Source organism: Budorcas taxicolor, chromosome 2 (assembly GCF_023091745.1).
Source record: "Budorcas taxicolor isolate Tak-1 chromosome 2, Takin1.1, whole genome shotgun sequence".
Lineage (NCBI taxonomy): Eukaryota > Metazoa > Chordata > Mammalia > Artiodactyla > Bovidae > Budorcas > Budorcas taxicolor.
In genome coordinates, this window is record NC_068911.1 from 48,568,498 (window position 1) to 48,580,833 (window position 12,336).

The 12,336-nt window shown below is 42.2% G+C and overlaps 1 protein-coding gene across 1 annotated transcript in view; it reads right to left on the minus strand.

Annotated features, from left to right (window-relative positions):
• Window positions 1-9,752: 9,752 nt before the first annotated feature.
• UGGT1 (UDP-glucose glycoprotein glucosyltransferase 1) overlaps window positions 9,753-12,336 on the minus strand; it is a 109,630-nt gene continuing 107,046 nt past the window's right edge. The window contains exons 40-41 of the mRNA XM_052657570.1: window positions 11,868-12,036; window positions 9,753-10,280 (exon numbers count right to left, since the gene is read on the minus strand). Of these exons, the coding sequence (XP_052513530.1) occupies window positions 10,255-10,280; window positions 11,868-12,036 (195 nt within the window). The 3' untranslated portion in view covers window positions 9,753-10,254. The remainder of the gene's footprint in view (window positions 10,281-11,867; window positions 12,037-12,336) is intronic.

A 12,336-nucleotide genomic window follows, 5' to 3' on the forward strand; every position in this document is an offset into this window, starting at 1 on the left:
GTTACACATCCACCATCTTGTTCTCTTCCTGACTACTTTTTAAAAATTTTCTTTATCTTTGGTGAAGTTGTTGGGGTTATGGACTAGACTGACTGCTCAAGATAAGTGACTGACCTTTAGCCAGGGCTAAAATTGGGTCAGGACAATATTTTTGAGAAACTACATTTCATGAATCACTAATGCTCTTGAATTCATAACTTGATATTTTTAATCACACTTTGAAAAAATTTAGTCAATATTTCTCCAAATATTTTTTCTTCTCGTAAACTCCACTGAACACTTAACATAGTTGTTAAGCTGCTTGATGCTGCCTCGCAGTTTATTCATATATTCTTTTTTTCTCAGCCACTTTTCTCTTTGATCTTCAAGTGGATAATTTCTATTCACTTGTCTTCAAGTTTTCTGATCCTTTCTTTCTGCTGTGTTTAATCTTCATTTAAGCCCACTCATGAAATTTTTAAAATTTTATCTTTCCTAAAATTCCCCATATCTTCATCCTTTGTATATACCTATTCCTATTTCTGTAACATAGTTATTGTATCATTCAGTCACTCAGTCATGTCCAACTCTTAGCGATTCCATGGACTGCAGCACATAAGCCTTCCCTGTCCTTCACCATCTCCCAGAGCTTGCTCAAACTCAAGTCCATCGAGTCGTTGATGCCATTCAACCACTTCGTCCTCTGTCCTCCCCTTCTTCTGCCTTCAATCTTTCCCAGCATCAGCGTCTTTTCCAACGAGTTGGTTCTTTGCATTACGTGGCCGAAGTATTCAGCTTCAGCATCAGTCCTTCCAATGACTATTCAGGATTGATTTTCTTTAGGATGGACTGGTTGCATCTCCTTGCAGTCCAAGGGACTCTGAAGAGTCTTCTCCAAGACCACGGTTCAAAACCATCAATTCTTCAGCACCCAGCCTTCCTTATGGTCCAACTCTCACATCCACACATGACTACTGGAAAAACCATAGCTTTGACTAGACAGACCTTTGTCAGCAAAGTAATGTCTCTGTTTTTTAATATGCTATCTAGTTTGGTCATAGCTTTTCTTCCAAGAAGCAAGTGTCTTAATTTCACGGCTTCACTCACCACCTGCATTGATTTTGGAGCCCAAGAAAATAAAGTTTATCACTGTTTCCATTGTTTCCTGATCTATAAAGTGATGGGACCGGATGCCATGATCTTTGTCTTTTTGATGTTGAGTTTTAAACCAGCTTTTTCACTCTCCTCTTTCACCTTCATCAAGAGGCTCCTTAGTTCCTCTTTGCTTTCTGCCATAAGACGGATGTTATCTGCATATCTGAAAGTGAAATGAAGTTGCTCAGTCGTGTCTGACTCTTTGCAACCCCGTGGACTGTAGCCTACCAGGCTCTTCTGTCCATGAGATTCTCCAGGCAAGAATACTGGAGTGGGTTGCCATTTCCTTCTCCAGGGGATCTTCCCGACCCAGGGTTTGAACCCGGGTCTCCTGCATTGGAGTCAGACGCTTTAACCTCTGAGCCACCAGGGAAGCATATCTGAGATTGCAGATATTTCTCCTGGCAATCTAGATTCCAGCTTGTGTTTCTTCCAGCCTGGCATTTCGCATGATGTACTCTGCATATAAGTTAAATAAGCAGGGTGACAATATACAGTGCCGGGGATCAGCCCCCACAGGATCCAGGGGAACCCAAGGGAGAAACAGTGTTGGCGAATGAATGAATGAATGAATGAATGAGAGAGGAATAGAGGAGAGAAAGAGGCTGATATTCCTTGGTTTACACAGAAAGCCAATAAAGCCGCGAGACAAGGCGCTTGCTCTGTTCACGGAGGCTGCAGGTGCCCTCCCCGCCTGCCAAGGGAGTGAAGACTCAGAATGCCTTCCCGTTCAGGTCTTAGAAACCCAGGCAGATGAGTGAACGCAGAGCTCCTCTGTGCTCCAAGGGATCAGCCTGAAATAGAGAGTGAGAGAGAAAGAAAGAAAAGAAAAAGACACGGGGTGACCAAGCTTCAGTGAGCGAGGCCCATAACTTTATTTTCAAAAGGGACTTTTATACCTTGACTTGTACATAGAGGGAAATGAAAGGTGCAAGGTCATACAGAATCAGCCCAAACACTCCAGCAGTTTTGCCCTTATCGAAGCCAGGATTTTTTCTGCATACCTTTCCCACAAATGATGTTGTGTACATTATCTTCTGGCCTTGGAGGCCTGTGGACATTTTATCACCCTCTTTTGAGGGTGCACCCTCTTTTTGGCTGCTCAACCAGAAAACATTTTCCCTAAAGTGTTTTTTCTTTATATTTCTAATTTATGTCAGCCTCAGAAAATGCTAAACAGAGTTATATTTCTCATGGAGCAAAGGTGCAGTGAGTTACAAGAAAGAACCAATTAGCTCAAAGGTCTGATGTGGTTAATTTCAAGGCTATTTTTTGTTTTTCTTACATTCCAACTATGTTGACTAATGCACTCCCAGGTGCACAGTGGATAAGAGATATGGGAACTTGGCAGCAAGCATTGGCCCAATAATGAAATCCTACACCAGCACTACTCTAATAACTTTTAACTCTTTGAAAGGCTCTATGTTTTACACTTCTCGTGCCTCTCACAGTTGGGAGGCTGTGAACAATCATATGCGTAGCTGCAAGAGTCTGGATAAACCTGTCAAGCAAGCTAGAATGCTAACAGGGGGGTTTGATTTGAAGTATTCCTCTCATGTCCAGGAGACTTATTAGCTAGAGCCCTAAGTTGATTTTCTCCAGAGAAAAGTGGTCAGGGATAGCCCCCTGTTAATGTCAGAAGAGTTGGTGAAAGACACAAAATAGTAAGACAGACAGATTCTGGTTTTGGGGTAGATGCTCGAGCAGGTCCAGTGGGGCAGTCCCTCGAGGCCTGAAGCCTTGCTCGTCAGGTCTCTTCCACATGACCTTGTCATGGGTGGGATCTCCCGTGCTGGCTGCCGGCAATACAGCCTTGACATATTCCTTTCCCAATTTTGAATAGTTATTTAAAATTCTTATTCAATACTTTCAATATCTTGGTTGCCTATTTGTCTCTTGATTTTTTTTTTTTGCTTCATTCATATGTCATGCATTCCTATTTCTTATGTCTGCTTTTATGATATATATCAGACATAAGATACATATTGTATACTGGACATTCTGAATGATGTAGAGACTCTGGATTCATTAATTTTCACATGAAAACTATTCATTTTGTTTTAGTAGGGAGTTAAGTTACTAGTGGATCATTTTTATTTTAGACTTTATTAGAGTAGGTCTGAGCTTCCCTGGTGGCTCAGTGGTAAGGAATCCACCTGCAATGCAGTACATGTAGATTCGATCCCAGAGTCAGGAAGATCCCTTGGAGAAGGAAATGGCAACCCACTCCAGTATTCTTGCCTGGGGAATTTCATGGGCAGAGGAGCCTGGCAGGCTATAGTCCATGAGATTGCAAAGAGTCAGACACAGTTTAGCAACTAAAACAACAGAGTGAATCTATTTTAGATTAGCCTTTCATCCTAGCGCCAGGACCTGGATTCATTCAGTTTAGTTCAGTCGTGTCCGACTCTGTGACCCCATGAATCGCAGCACGCCAGGCCTCCCTGTCCATCACCAACTCCTGGAGCTCACTTAGACTTGCGTCCATCGAGTCAGTGATGCCATCCAGCCATCTCATCCTCTGTCGTCCCTTTCTTCTCCTGCCCCCAATCCTTCCCAGCATCAGAGTCTTTTCCAATGAGTCAACTCTTCGCATGAGGTGGCCAAAGGAAAGCCCCAAATATTTACAGACCTCTAACACAGTTGCTCTCATTCAGTAGTTCAGTTGTGTTTGACTCTTTGCAACCCCATCGACTGCAGCATGCCAGGCTTACCAGTCGTTCACTATTTCCCAGTTTGCTTAAACTCATGTCCACTGAGTCAGTGATGCCATCCAACCATCTCATCCTCTGTTGTCCCCTTCTCCTCCTGCCTTCAATCTTCCCCAGCATACAGGTCTTTTCCCATGAGTTAGCTCTTTGCATCAGGTGGCCAAAGTATTGGAGTTTCAGCTCTAGCATCAGTCCTTTCAATGAATATTCAGGACTGATTTCCTTTAGGATTGTCTGGTTTGATCTCCTTGCTGTCCAAGGGACTCTCAAGAGTCTTCTCCAACACCACAGTTCAAAGGCATCAATTCTTCGGCTCTCAGCCTTTATTATTTTCCAGCTCTCACATCCATACATGACTAGTGGAAAAACCATAGCTTTGACCATATGGACCTTTGTAGGCAAAGTAATGTCTCTGCTTTTTAATATGCTATTCAGGTTTGTCATAACTTTTCTTCCAAGGAGCAAAAGTTTTTTAATTTCATGGCTGCAGTCACAGGCCAAAATGATTTTGGAGCCCAAGAAAATAAAGTCTGTCACTGTTTCCATTGTTTCCCTATCTATTTACCATGAAGTGATGGAACTGGACGCCATGATCTTCATTTTTTCAATGTTGCATTTTAAGCCAGGCTTTTCACTCTCCTCTTTCACTTTCATCAAGAGGCTCTTTAATTTCTCTTCACTTTCTGCTATTAGGGTGGTGTCAGCTGCATATCTGAGGTTATTAATATTTCTCCTGGCAATCTTGATTCCAGCTTCTGCTTCATCCAGCCTGGCATTTCACATGAGGTACTCTGCATAGAAGTTACATAAGCAAGGTGACTCCTTTCCCAATTTGGAACAAGTCCATTGTTCCATACCTGGTTTTGACTGTTGCTTTAACCTGCATACAGGTTTCTCACGAGGCAGGTAAGGTGGCCTGGTATTCCCATCTCTTTATTTTCCATAGTTTGTTGTGATCCACAGAAAGCCTTTAGTGTAGTAAATGAAGCAGATGTCTTTCTGGAATTCTCTTGCTTTTTCTATGATCCAACAGATGTTTGCAATGTGATCTCTGGTTACTGCCTTTTCTAAATCCAGCTTGTCCATCTGGAAGGTCTCGGTTCACATACTGTTGAAGCCTAGCTTGAAGAATTTTGAGCATTACCTTGCTAGTATGTGAAATGAGTGCAACTGTGGGGTAGTTTGAACATTCTTTGGCATTGCCTTTCTTTGGGATTGGAATGAAAACTGACCTTTCCCAGTCCTGTGGCCACTGCTGAGTTTTCCAAATTTTCTGGCATATTGAGTGCACCACTTTCACAGCCTCATGTATTAGGATTTGTGATTCCATGGACTGCAGCACACCAGGCTTCCCTGTCCTTTACTATTTCCCAGAGTTTGCTGAAATTCACGTCCATTGAGTCGGTGATGCCATGCAACTATCACCTTTCCCAACGTCAGGCTCTTTCACCTGGTGGGACACAGATGCAAGTGTTTTCCCCCCCAGTACCAGACACCTGTAAGGCAAATTCAAATCTGTGGCTTCCTCCTTTCTGGGATTTTCCCCCTTTGAAAATCTACCAAGGTACATGTTTGTGTACTTGTACCTTCACATGCTATATACATCAGTAGTAATTTTTTTACAAGAAAAATGTGATTTCATGTCAGCACCCAGAGGATTTCTGATGGCCCCAGACCAACTCTGATCGCCTCTCCAGCACCTCTCTCCTGACCATGACACCAGCCACGGAGGTTCATACGTGACTCCCTTAATGAGACACCAGCTCTCACTCCTTCCTGTATCCCCATCTCCCTCATTCTACATGGATGACGCTGCTGATCCTCAACCTTCAGTTTTAGCACCATCTCCTTGTAGAGGCTTTTCCTGGACACCGAACCCCTCCTCCACCTCAGGTGTTCTTTGCTGTGTTCTCACAGTCACAAGGGCCCCCTCCCCAGCCTCCACCTCTGCAACAGCTCTCATTACACCAGCCTGCAGTGCCCAGTGAGCATCTGAAAGGCGGGAACTGTATCTTCAACCTTAAATCCAGCCCCAGAGTAGTTCGGAGAATTTCCAAAATCAACAAAGGCCCTGACATCCTTCCTGGTATGGTTAGTGCTTCTGGGCAACTTGCCTGCCAGATCCTGCCTGAGGCAGTTCCCCGGAGCTGGGGACCTAGAAAAGACCTAAATGCTCTCCTGAGAACCAAAAGAATCGGCTGCACCTGGACCCAGCTCCTCACTAGACAAGACGTTCAGGTAAAGTTCTTCCTCCTGTCCAGGCCTGCTGCTTGTGTCAGATGAAGGCATAGAACTTCAAGCTCTAACCGTCTACTCTTCTTAGACTGAAGAACTGAATGACAGACCAGGGGGTTTTAAAGAAGAGAAGGAAAAGTTTATTGTGTTAACCTTATTTTCATTACAGTACCAGAAATCCATTCTCAGTTCATTTCAGGCGCAAAGGGCTCTGCAGACATTGAGCGCCCCAGTGCTTGCTCCAAAGCAAGGGGCAGCACTCAAACCGATGGTGCATTTCACAGAACATGATTACAATAAAATAGAAGAGTTACAAACAGTTTTTTTTAAGTACATAGTTTCTTTAAAAATTCTAATATTTTACTTTGTTTTTCCATGTTTACCTTATTATTACCAAAAACAAGTGACTGGAAAACATGGTACTTGGTATTTTTGTCTCAAACTGTTGACCTTAGGTTACTGTATTTCGCTATTTTCATTTTAAAGAGGAATGATACCCATTTCTCTGAGGAAATCTAAAAGGTGACAAGTAAGGCGATGCATAAATTACAGGTGGGATGAAGGCCCTGGTTCATACCCTAACTCATGTCCTACTTAAATCTGCCACATTTGGCCTCTGTGCTGTGAGGTAATTGGAAAGGGCTCAGGAGATGGCCTCACTTCTGGACTACCTCTGAAGCTGATTTCCTGATTTGTTTTTTACAAACTGTCAGCACTCATGAACCCTGACAGGGAGAGATCCTCCAGTCAGTGCACTGACTCATCGTCACCCAGAAGAGTAGAGTCATTTCTGCATTAGACTGAGAGATCCGAGACCAAATAATGAAAAAGGAACTGGCATCCTCCAGATGCTCTGAAATGGCAACGGCAACCTGAGTTAATGATGTCTACATTTGGTGAACTCTGTCAGGTTATATCAAGACTGAGAAAACAGGAATTTAAATTAAAAAGTTTATCCCACCAGACTAGACACTTAACAGCAATATTCAAGTTGATTAACCCACAAAAATGTCCCCATAAAATAAAATATTTTAAAAACTATTAAAACTACACAATGGAATATATATTTAAATAACTTTGCACACAAAGCACCCTCCATTTGTTGTCACCAACAGAAATTTTCCATTACATAGCTTTACCAAAACTTTAATATTTCCATGAAATTTGATACTACAGTACTAACATCATTTTATTCAGAAAAACACACTAGATGTTCCCTTGGAACTCCTGCATTGAATCATTTCTTTTACCCATTCATGACAATTGTAGGGGGCAAAAAACTGCTTTCAAGTACCTAAATTTACTCACAAAGCAGGTGTAGGGGAAGGGGAACCATACTTGTTTTGAGGGTGCTGTCTGGCCGGCTCCAGGTCGCAGGGTCAGTATGGTGTGACTCCCAGCCAAAGGGAGTGGATTTTCCTTCCTCCCAGTCTCTTCTGGAAACTGCATTGCTGTCCCTAGCCGGCAGGGACTCTGCAACCAGATAATCGTTGCTTACTCCATCAGAATCTTAAGAAGGTTCGCAACAGGAAGTCGTGAGGACAGCAGAGGAAATTAAGCTCCATTCTTGGAACTGCCTCTTCATGTGTATAAAACCTTTGCTCTCTCCAGAGAGCTGAGTTCACAAAATACATGGGTTTACCAGATGCATGTGCAATCTGAAATGCCATTGTGAGAGATTTAACACTTTATCAATTGTATGGAAAACTCACACACCATCATCCTCAATGTGCTCCGTACAGAGGACAATTTTAAAACAAAACACAGGCATGTCCCCACAGCCCCAACAGCAGATTGTTACACGCATTTTGACCTCAATCAAATATCACTGTTCACAGAACATAAACAGTCACACTGTTGCATATCATTCTGACATGTCATGTTATTTCATATCACTCTGGCACTGATTAAGACGAGTTTGCTATTATGGCATGATGAAAGAAAAAAAATTCATTACATATACAAGATGGTTAGAAACAACACACTGAACAGTTTCCAGAAGCTTCAACTTTTCAGTGAAATCAATTCATGTTTCTTAGAAAAAAAAAATACCAATCTTTTCAGTCACAATTTGCTTTCATATAGTAGAAACAGCAGACAAAGCTGACCAAGACCAAATTTTAGTGGCAGCATCATTTCCTAGGGAGTTCAAGATTTGTTTTGGAAGATCTTATGCCACTTGAACCAAGAATTCCTGGCATGAGGAGGAGGGTCTGAGGCCATCTCAGAAGCAGGCTGGGTCTTGCATATTTAGAGACTTAAATATAGGGTGGTAGGGGCAATGAGAATACACACTGCACAGAGAACAGATTTCACACTGCACCTTCCTCACACAGAATATGCATGAGAGACCAGGCAGAAGAGGTGGAAAGGTGCCCTGTTCCATGACCCAAGGGAACCAGCATTTAGAAAGCATATCCCAGTGACTTTATAGTTATTTCCTGCTCAATAACCCAGAAAATAAACTGGAAAAAAGCACAAATGTGTCCATGGTTTAGAGACACAAGTGGTGGCCACAACAGCTTCTCTGAAGGCTTAATTAAACCTCAGATAAAGCTGAGCAAATGTCTTTCATCCTCATTGATTCTGTCCCTTTAGCTGCTCCAACCAGTAGAGGAGCAGTGTTGGGGGTTGTGGGGTGGGGGTATAGTTCACACTACTGCCTTTGCCAACAGCAACAACTCTAAGGGACCATTTTAGTCTTGGATCAATTTATCTACAAGTCCCTCCTCCCCAGTTTTTACAAAAGAACTCAAAAGCTCCTTCCGTCTTACAGACTCCTGAACTAATGCTTGCATGTGAATACACAAAAAAATTAATTACTTGATATTTGTCCTAAGATACTGGAAGGAGTCCATGGAGTGCTCTGCTGCTGTAGCCTGCAGCCTGGGCAGACGGGGAGTAGGACCTGCAGTCTCACACAACTGGAAGTCTCCTCTGGGCGCCTCCTAGCACTGCCCACCCAGCAGGAAAGGCTGCTGCGCAAAGGCTGTTCTGTGTTGCTACAGACACAAAAAGCCATGACTCATGAGTCCAACTTGCTTCAAGAAGCAACTCTGTAGACTCAGAACGAGGGGAACACTGGCAACTTCTGCTGGCTTAAACTAGAAGAACTACAGAACAGTGTATAGAAAAACGTGAATTACACAATCAAAATCTCTCCTGGTCTCAGATCTGGGGGTCTTTTGTAGAGAAACGACAAAGCCAACTTCCCCTGGGTCTGAGAGACAAAATTCTGCAGAGAAAGAGCAGGTAAATGATGTGATGACCTTCCTGAGGGAGTTCTGAACCCCTCAAGGTGGATCACAAGAGGGGCTTACTATGGCTGTATCCAGTAAGGAAATAATAGACTTCTTTTACGAAAGTGGGAAGAGAAAGCAAAGACTTTTGCAAATACAAAAATTGCTTACAAAACAATTACTTAAAAAGTTCATTGGGGCTGGGTGCAGAATAAGAATAATGTCTTCATTTCATATTAGTCACAATGGTTCTGATGGTTTATAAAAGAGAAAGGCCAATTTCTGGTTTTCCTCATGACCCCTCCCCCAACATTCCAGAGCCCTCCTACTGCTATTTTTCCTACCCTCACCCCAACCCACCCCCCCTCCCCCCGCCGTCCTCTCCCCAAATTAATTTGCCCCGCGCTTAGCCTGAAGACACATGATTGTTCGTTGGGTTTCAATTTAACAATGAACCTGATGCTGGGGAAGGGCACAGGGGCCCACTGGCACAAACCCGGAGATGCTCACATAGGCGCCGCCCCATCCACTATCTGCCTGGAAGGGTGGCCTCGGCTGCAGACAGGAGCTCCGCCGCCCCTCCCCGTGGACTGAGGTAAGGAGGACCCGGCGGCTCCCGCTAGTGGCCTCTTAGGACACTGCAGCACATGCGGGCTTGTTTCTCTTCCAGTTGCTTTTGCCATCTTCTCTTCTGGTGAAAGGCCTGCTCTTCATAAAGTCCCCCCAAAATCAGTTCCTTGTCTTCCTCTGAGGTTCGAATCTAGTAGAAAGCCTTAACTTCAGAGATCCAGAGCCGCCGGCGTGCGGGAGTCAGGATGAACAGGGCGGCACGCCCAGTCGGTTCATCAGCAGTTGTATAGACAAATTGAAAAAAACTAGCATTTAATATAAAAAGTGTTTTTCAAATGGTGTAATTTCCTATCCTCCTCTGGAGATCATAATTCCTCATGTGTCTGAGGTCCTATGGAAAAGGAGAGCAAGTGGAGAGAAAATGGATCACTATCATGTTATAAAGTACAGACTAGGCATTTTCTGCTATTGAAACCTATTATTTGTGCCCCACCTCCACTGTATCTCTCTTTTTAAATTTTTAGGAGTTTTGGTTTAGTGTGTTTGTGTCATATTTTGAAAGCAAAACCAAAAAATACATTTTCATTTTCAAGAACACTGAAATTAACTGTATACCCCTACTCCCTCTAAATTGTTTTTACAAGTACAATATTTACTTCTAGTAAAAATGCACATATGTTTAGTCAGGATTCTTCTTTTTTCACTTAATAGTGTATACATTTTCCTCTGTAGCAGTGTAATTTACCATTTTCTAGTCTTGGGTGTTTAAACTGTTTTCCAATGCCTTGAAAAAAAAAATGATAGTAAAATAAATTTCTCCATGTATATAACTTCTTTATTGTATTGAATTATTTCTTCCAAGGTAAATTCTCAAGAGAGGAATTATTGAGGATATAAAATTTTAATGAATCTTGACTGATTTACTGCCTTTTAACAAGGATTTTTCTAATGCACACAGCTTCAACAAGATTCACCCAGAAGAGTTTCACCACCATCTTCCCCAACAAATGGCATAATCACCAAAAGTTAAAGTGTTAGTTGCTCAGTCATGTCCAGCTCTTTATGACCCTATGGTTCCTCGGTCCCTGGAATTCTCCAGACAAGAACGGTGGAGTGGGTAGCCATTCCCTTCTCCAGATTATCTTCCTGACCCAGGGATCGAACCTGGGTCTCCTACACTGCAGGTAGGTTTTTTACCATTTGAGCCACCAGAGAAACCTGGCATTACCAACATGTCCACTCTTTTCTATGTAGTAATAGTAATGCTAGAGTCCTTTAATTTGATTACTGTTTCTTCAAATTCATTTATTATTTGTGTTTTTATCTTATTTAAACAGTATGTCTACATTCTTTACCCATTTATTCATGAAAATCCTTAGGTTTTACTGATGAATTTAATTATTTTTATGGTGACTGTCCAACACTTCATCTGTGATTTTAATATCATGGCATAGTCTTCAGGATGTTTAGGTGAATCACTCAAGAGCCATTTCTATAATTGCTTTTTTAGAATTCGTTTTGAGCTGAATAAATTAAAATCCAGAGTGAATCTTATTAAAGGTTTATATAAAGTCACTTTTTGTATTCTAACAATTTTTTAGACTGGCTACCACTCAAAATGTACACATAGTAGAGAAACCAGTGTATGTCATGTATCACAAAACTCATAAACCTAAACAATAATAATCACAAAGCACTCTTTCTTCAAAAAAAAAAAAAGAGAACAAAAGAAGGAAGGGAGGGAGGGAGGAAGAGAGGAACAAGGATGGGAGAAAGAGAAAGAAAAAAAGGCAGCAATTACATTAATAAATACTGTCTAGAAGCCCAGCTGAATAAGCAAAGTGAAAAATATAGACTACCAGATGTCACGATGGAAGACTGAATAACTGATTCTTCTTGTTCTTACAAGATTCTGTTTCTGCAACAGAAACCAGACAGGCTAAGAAGTACCTACCTAAAGCCAAAGATCTGTACATACCTTCTTGGCTTGCCTCCTTTGCTGTCTTATCTCTATACAGTGCTCCCATTTCCTTCTCCTCCTGAAAGCGATGCTGTAGCTGTTTGATCTCCTGATCATAGTCCTGCCACTCTGGGACAATTCGAACAGCGGCCTCCAGCTTGGGCTCTTTGGTCATTGGATTATTACACTGTGAAAATCAAAATAACGTACTTCAGCCGAGTTAAAGGAAGGGTATGCTACGTAGCATTCAGAGGTGTTTCTATTCTTGGGTTATAGGTCCTAACTGGACAAAAAGAACAATGATATGAGAAGCAATATGGTAGGGGCTGTACAAAGCTTCTGCAAAGAAGTCATGGAGCGCTACTGGAAGGCAGAAAGAGAAAGTCCGTTTGGAAAAACAACAAGGCACAGAGTGATCTGGAAGACAAATGGTAACTTCATGGATTCTAAATAGTGAAAACAGCCCCATTAGACAACAGAGGATTTA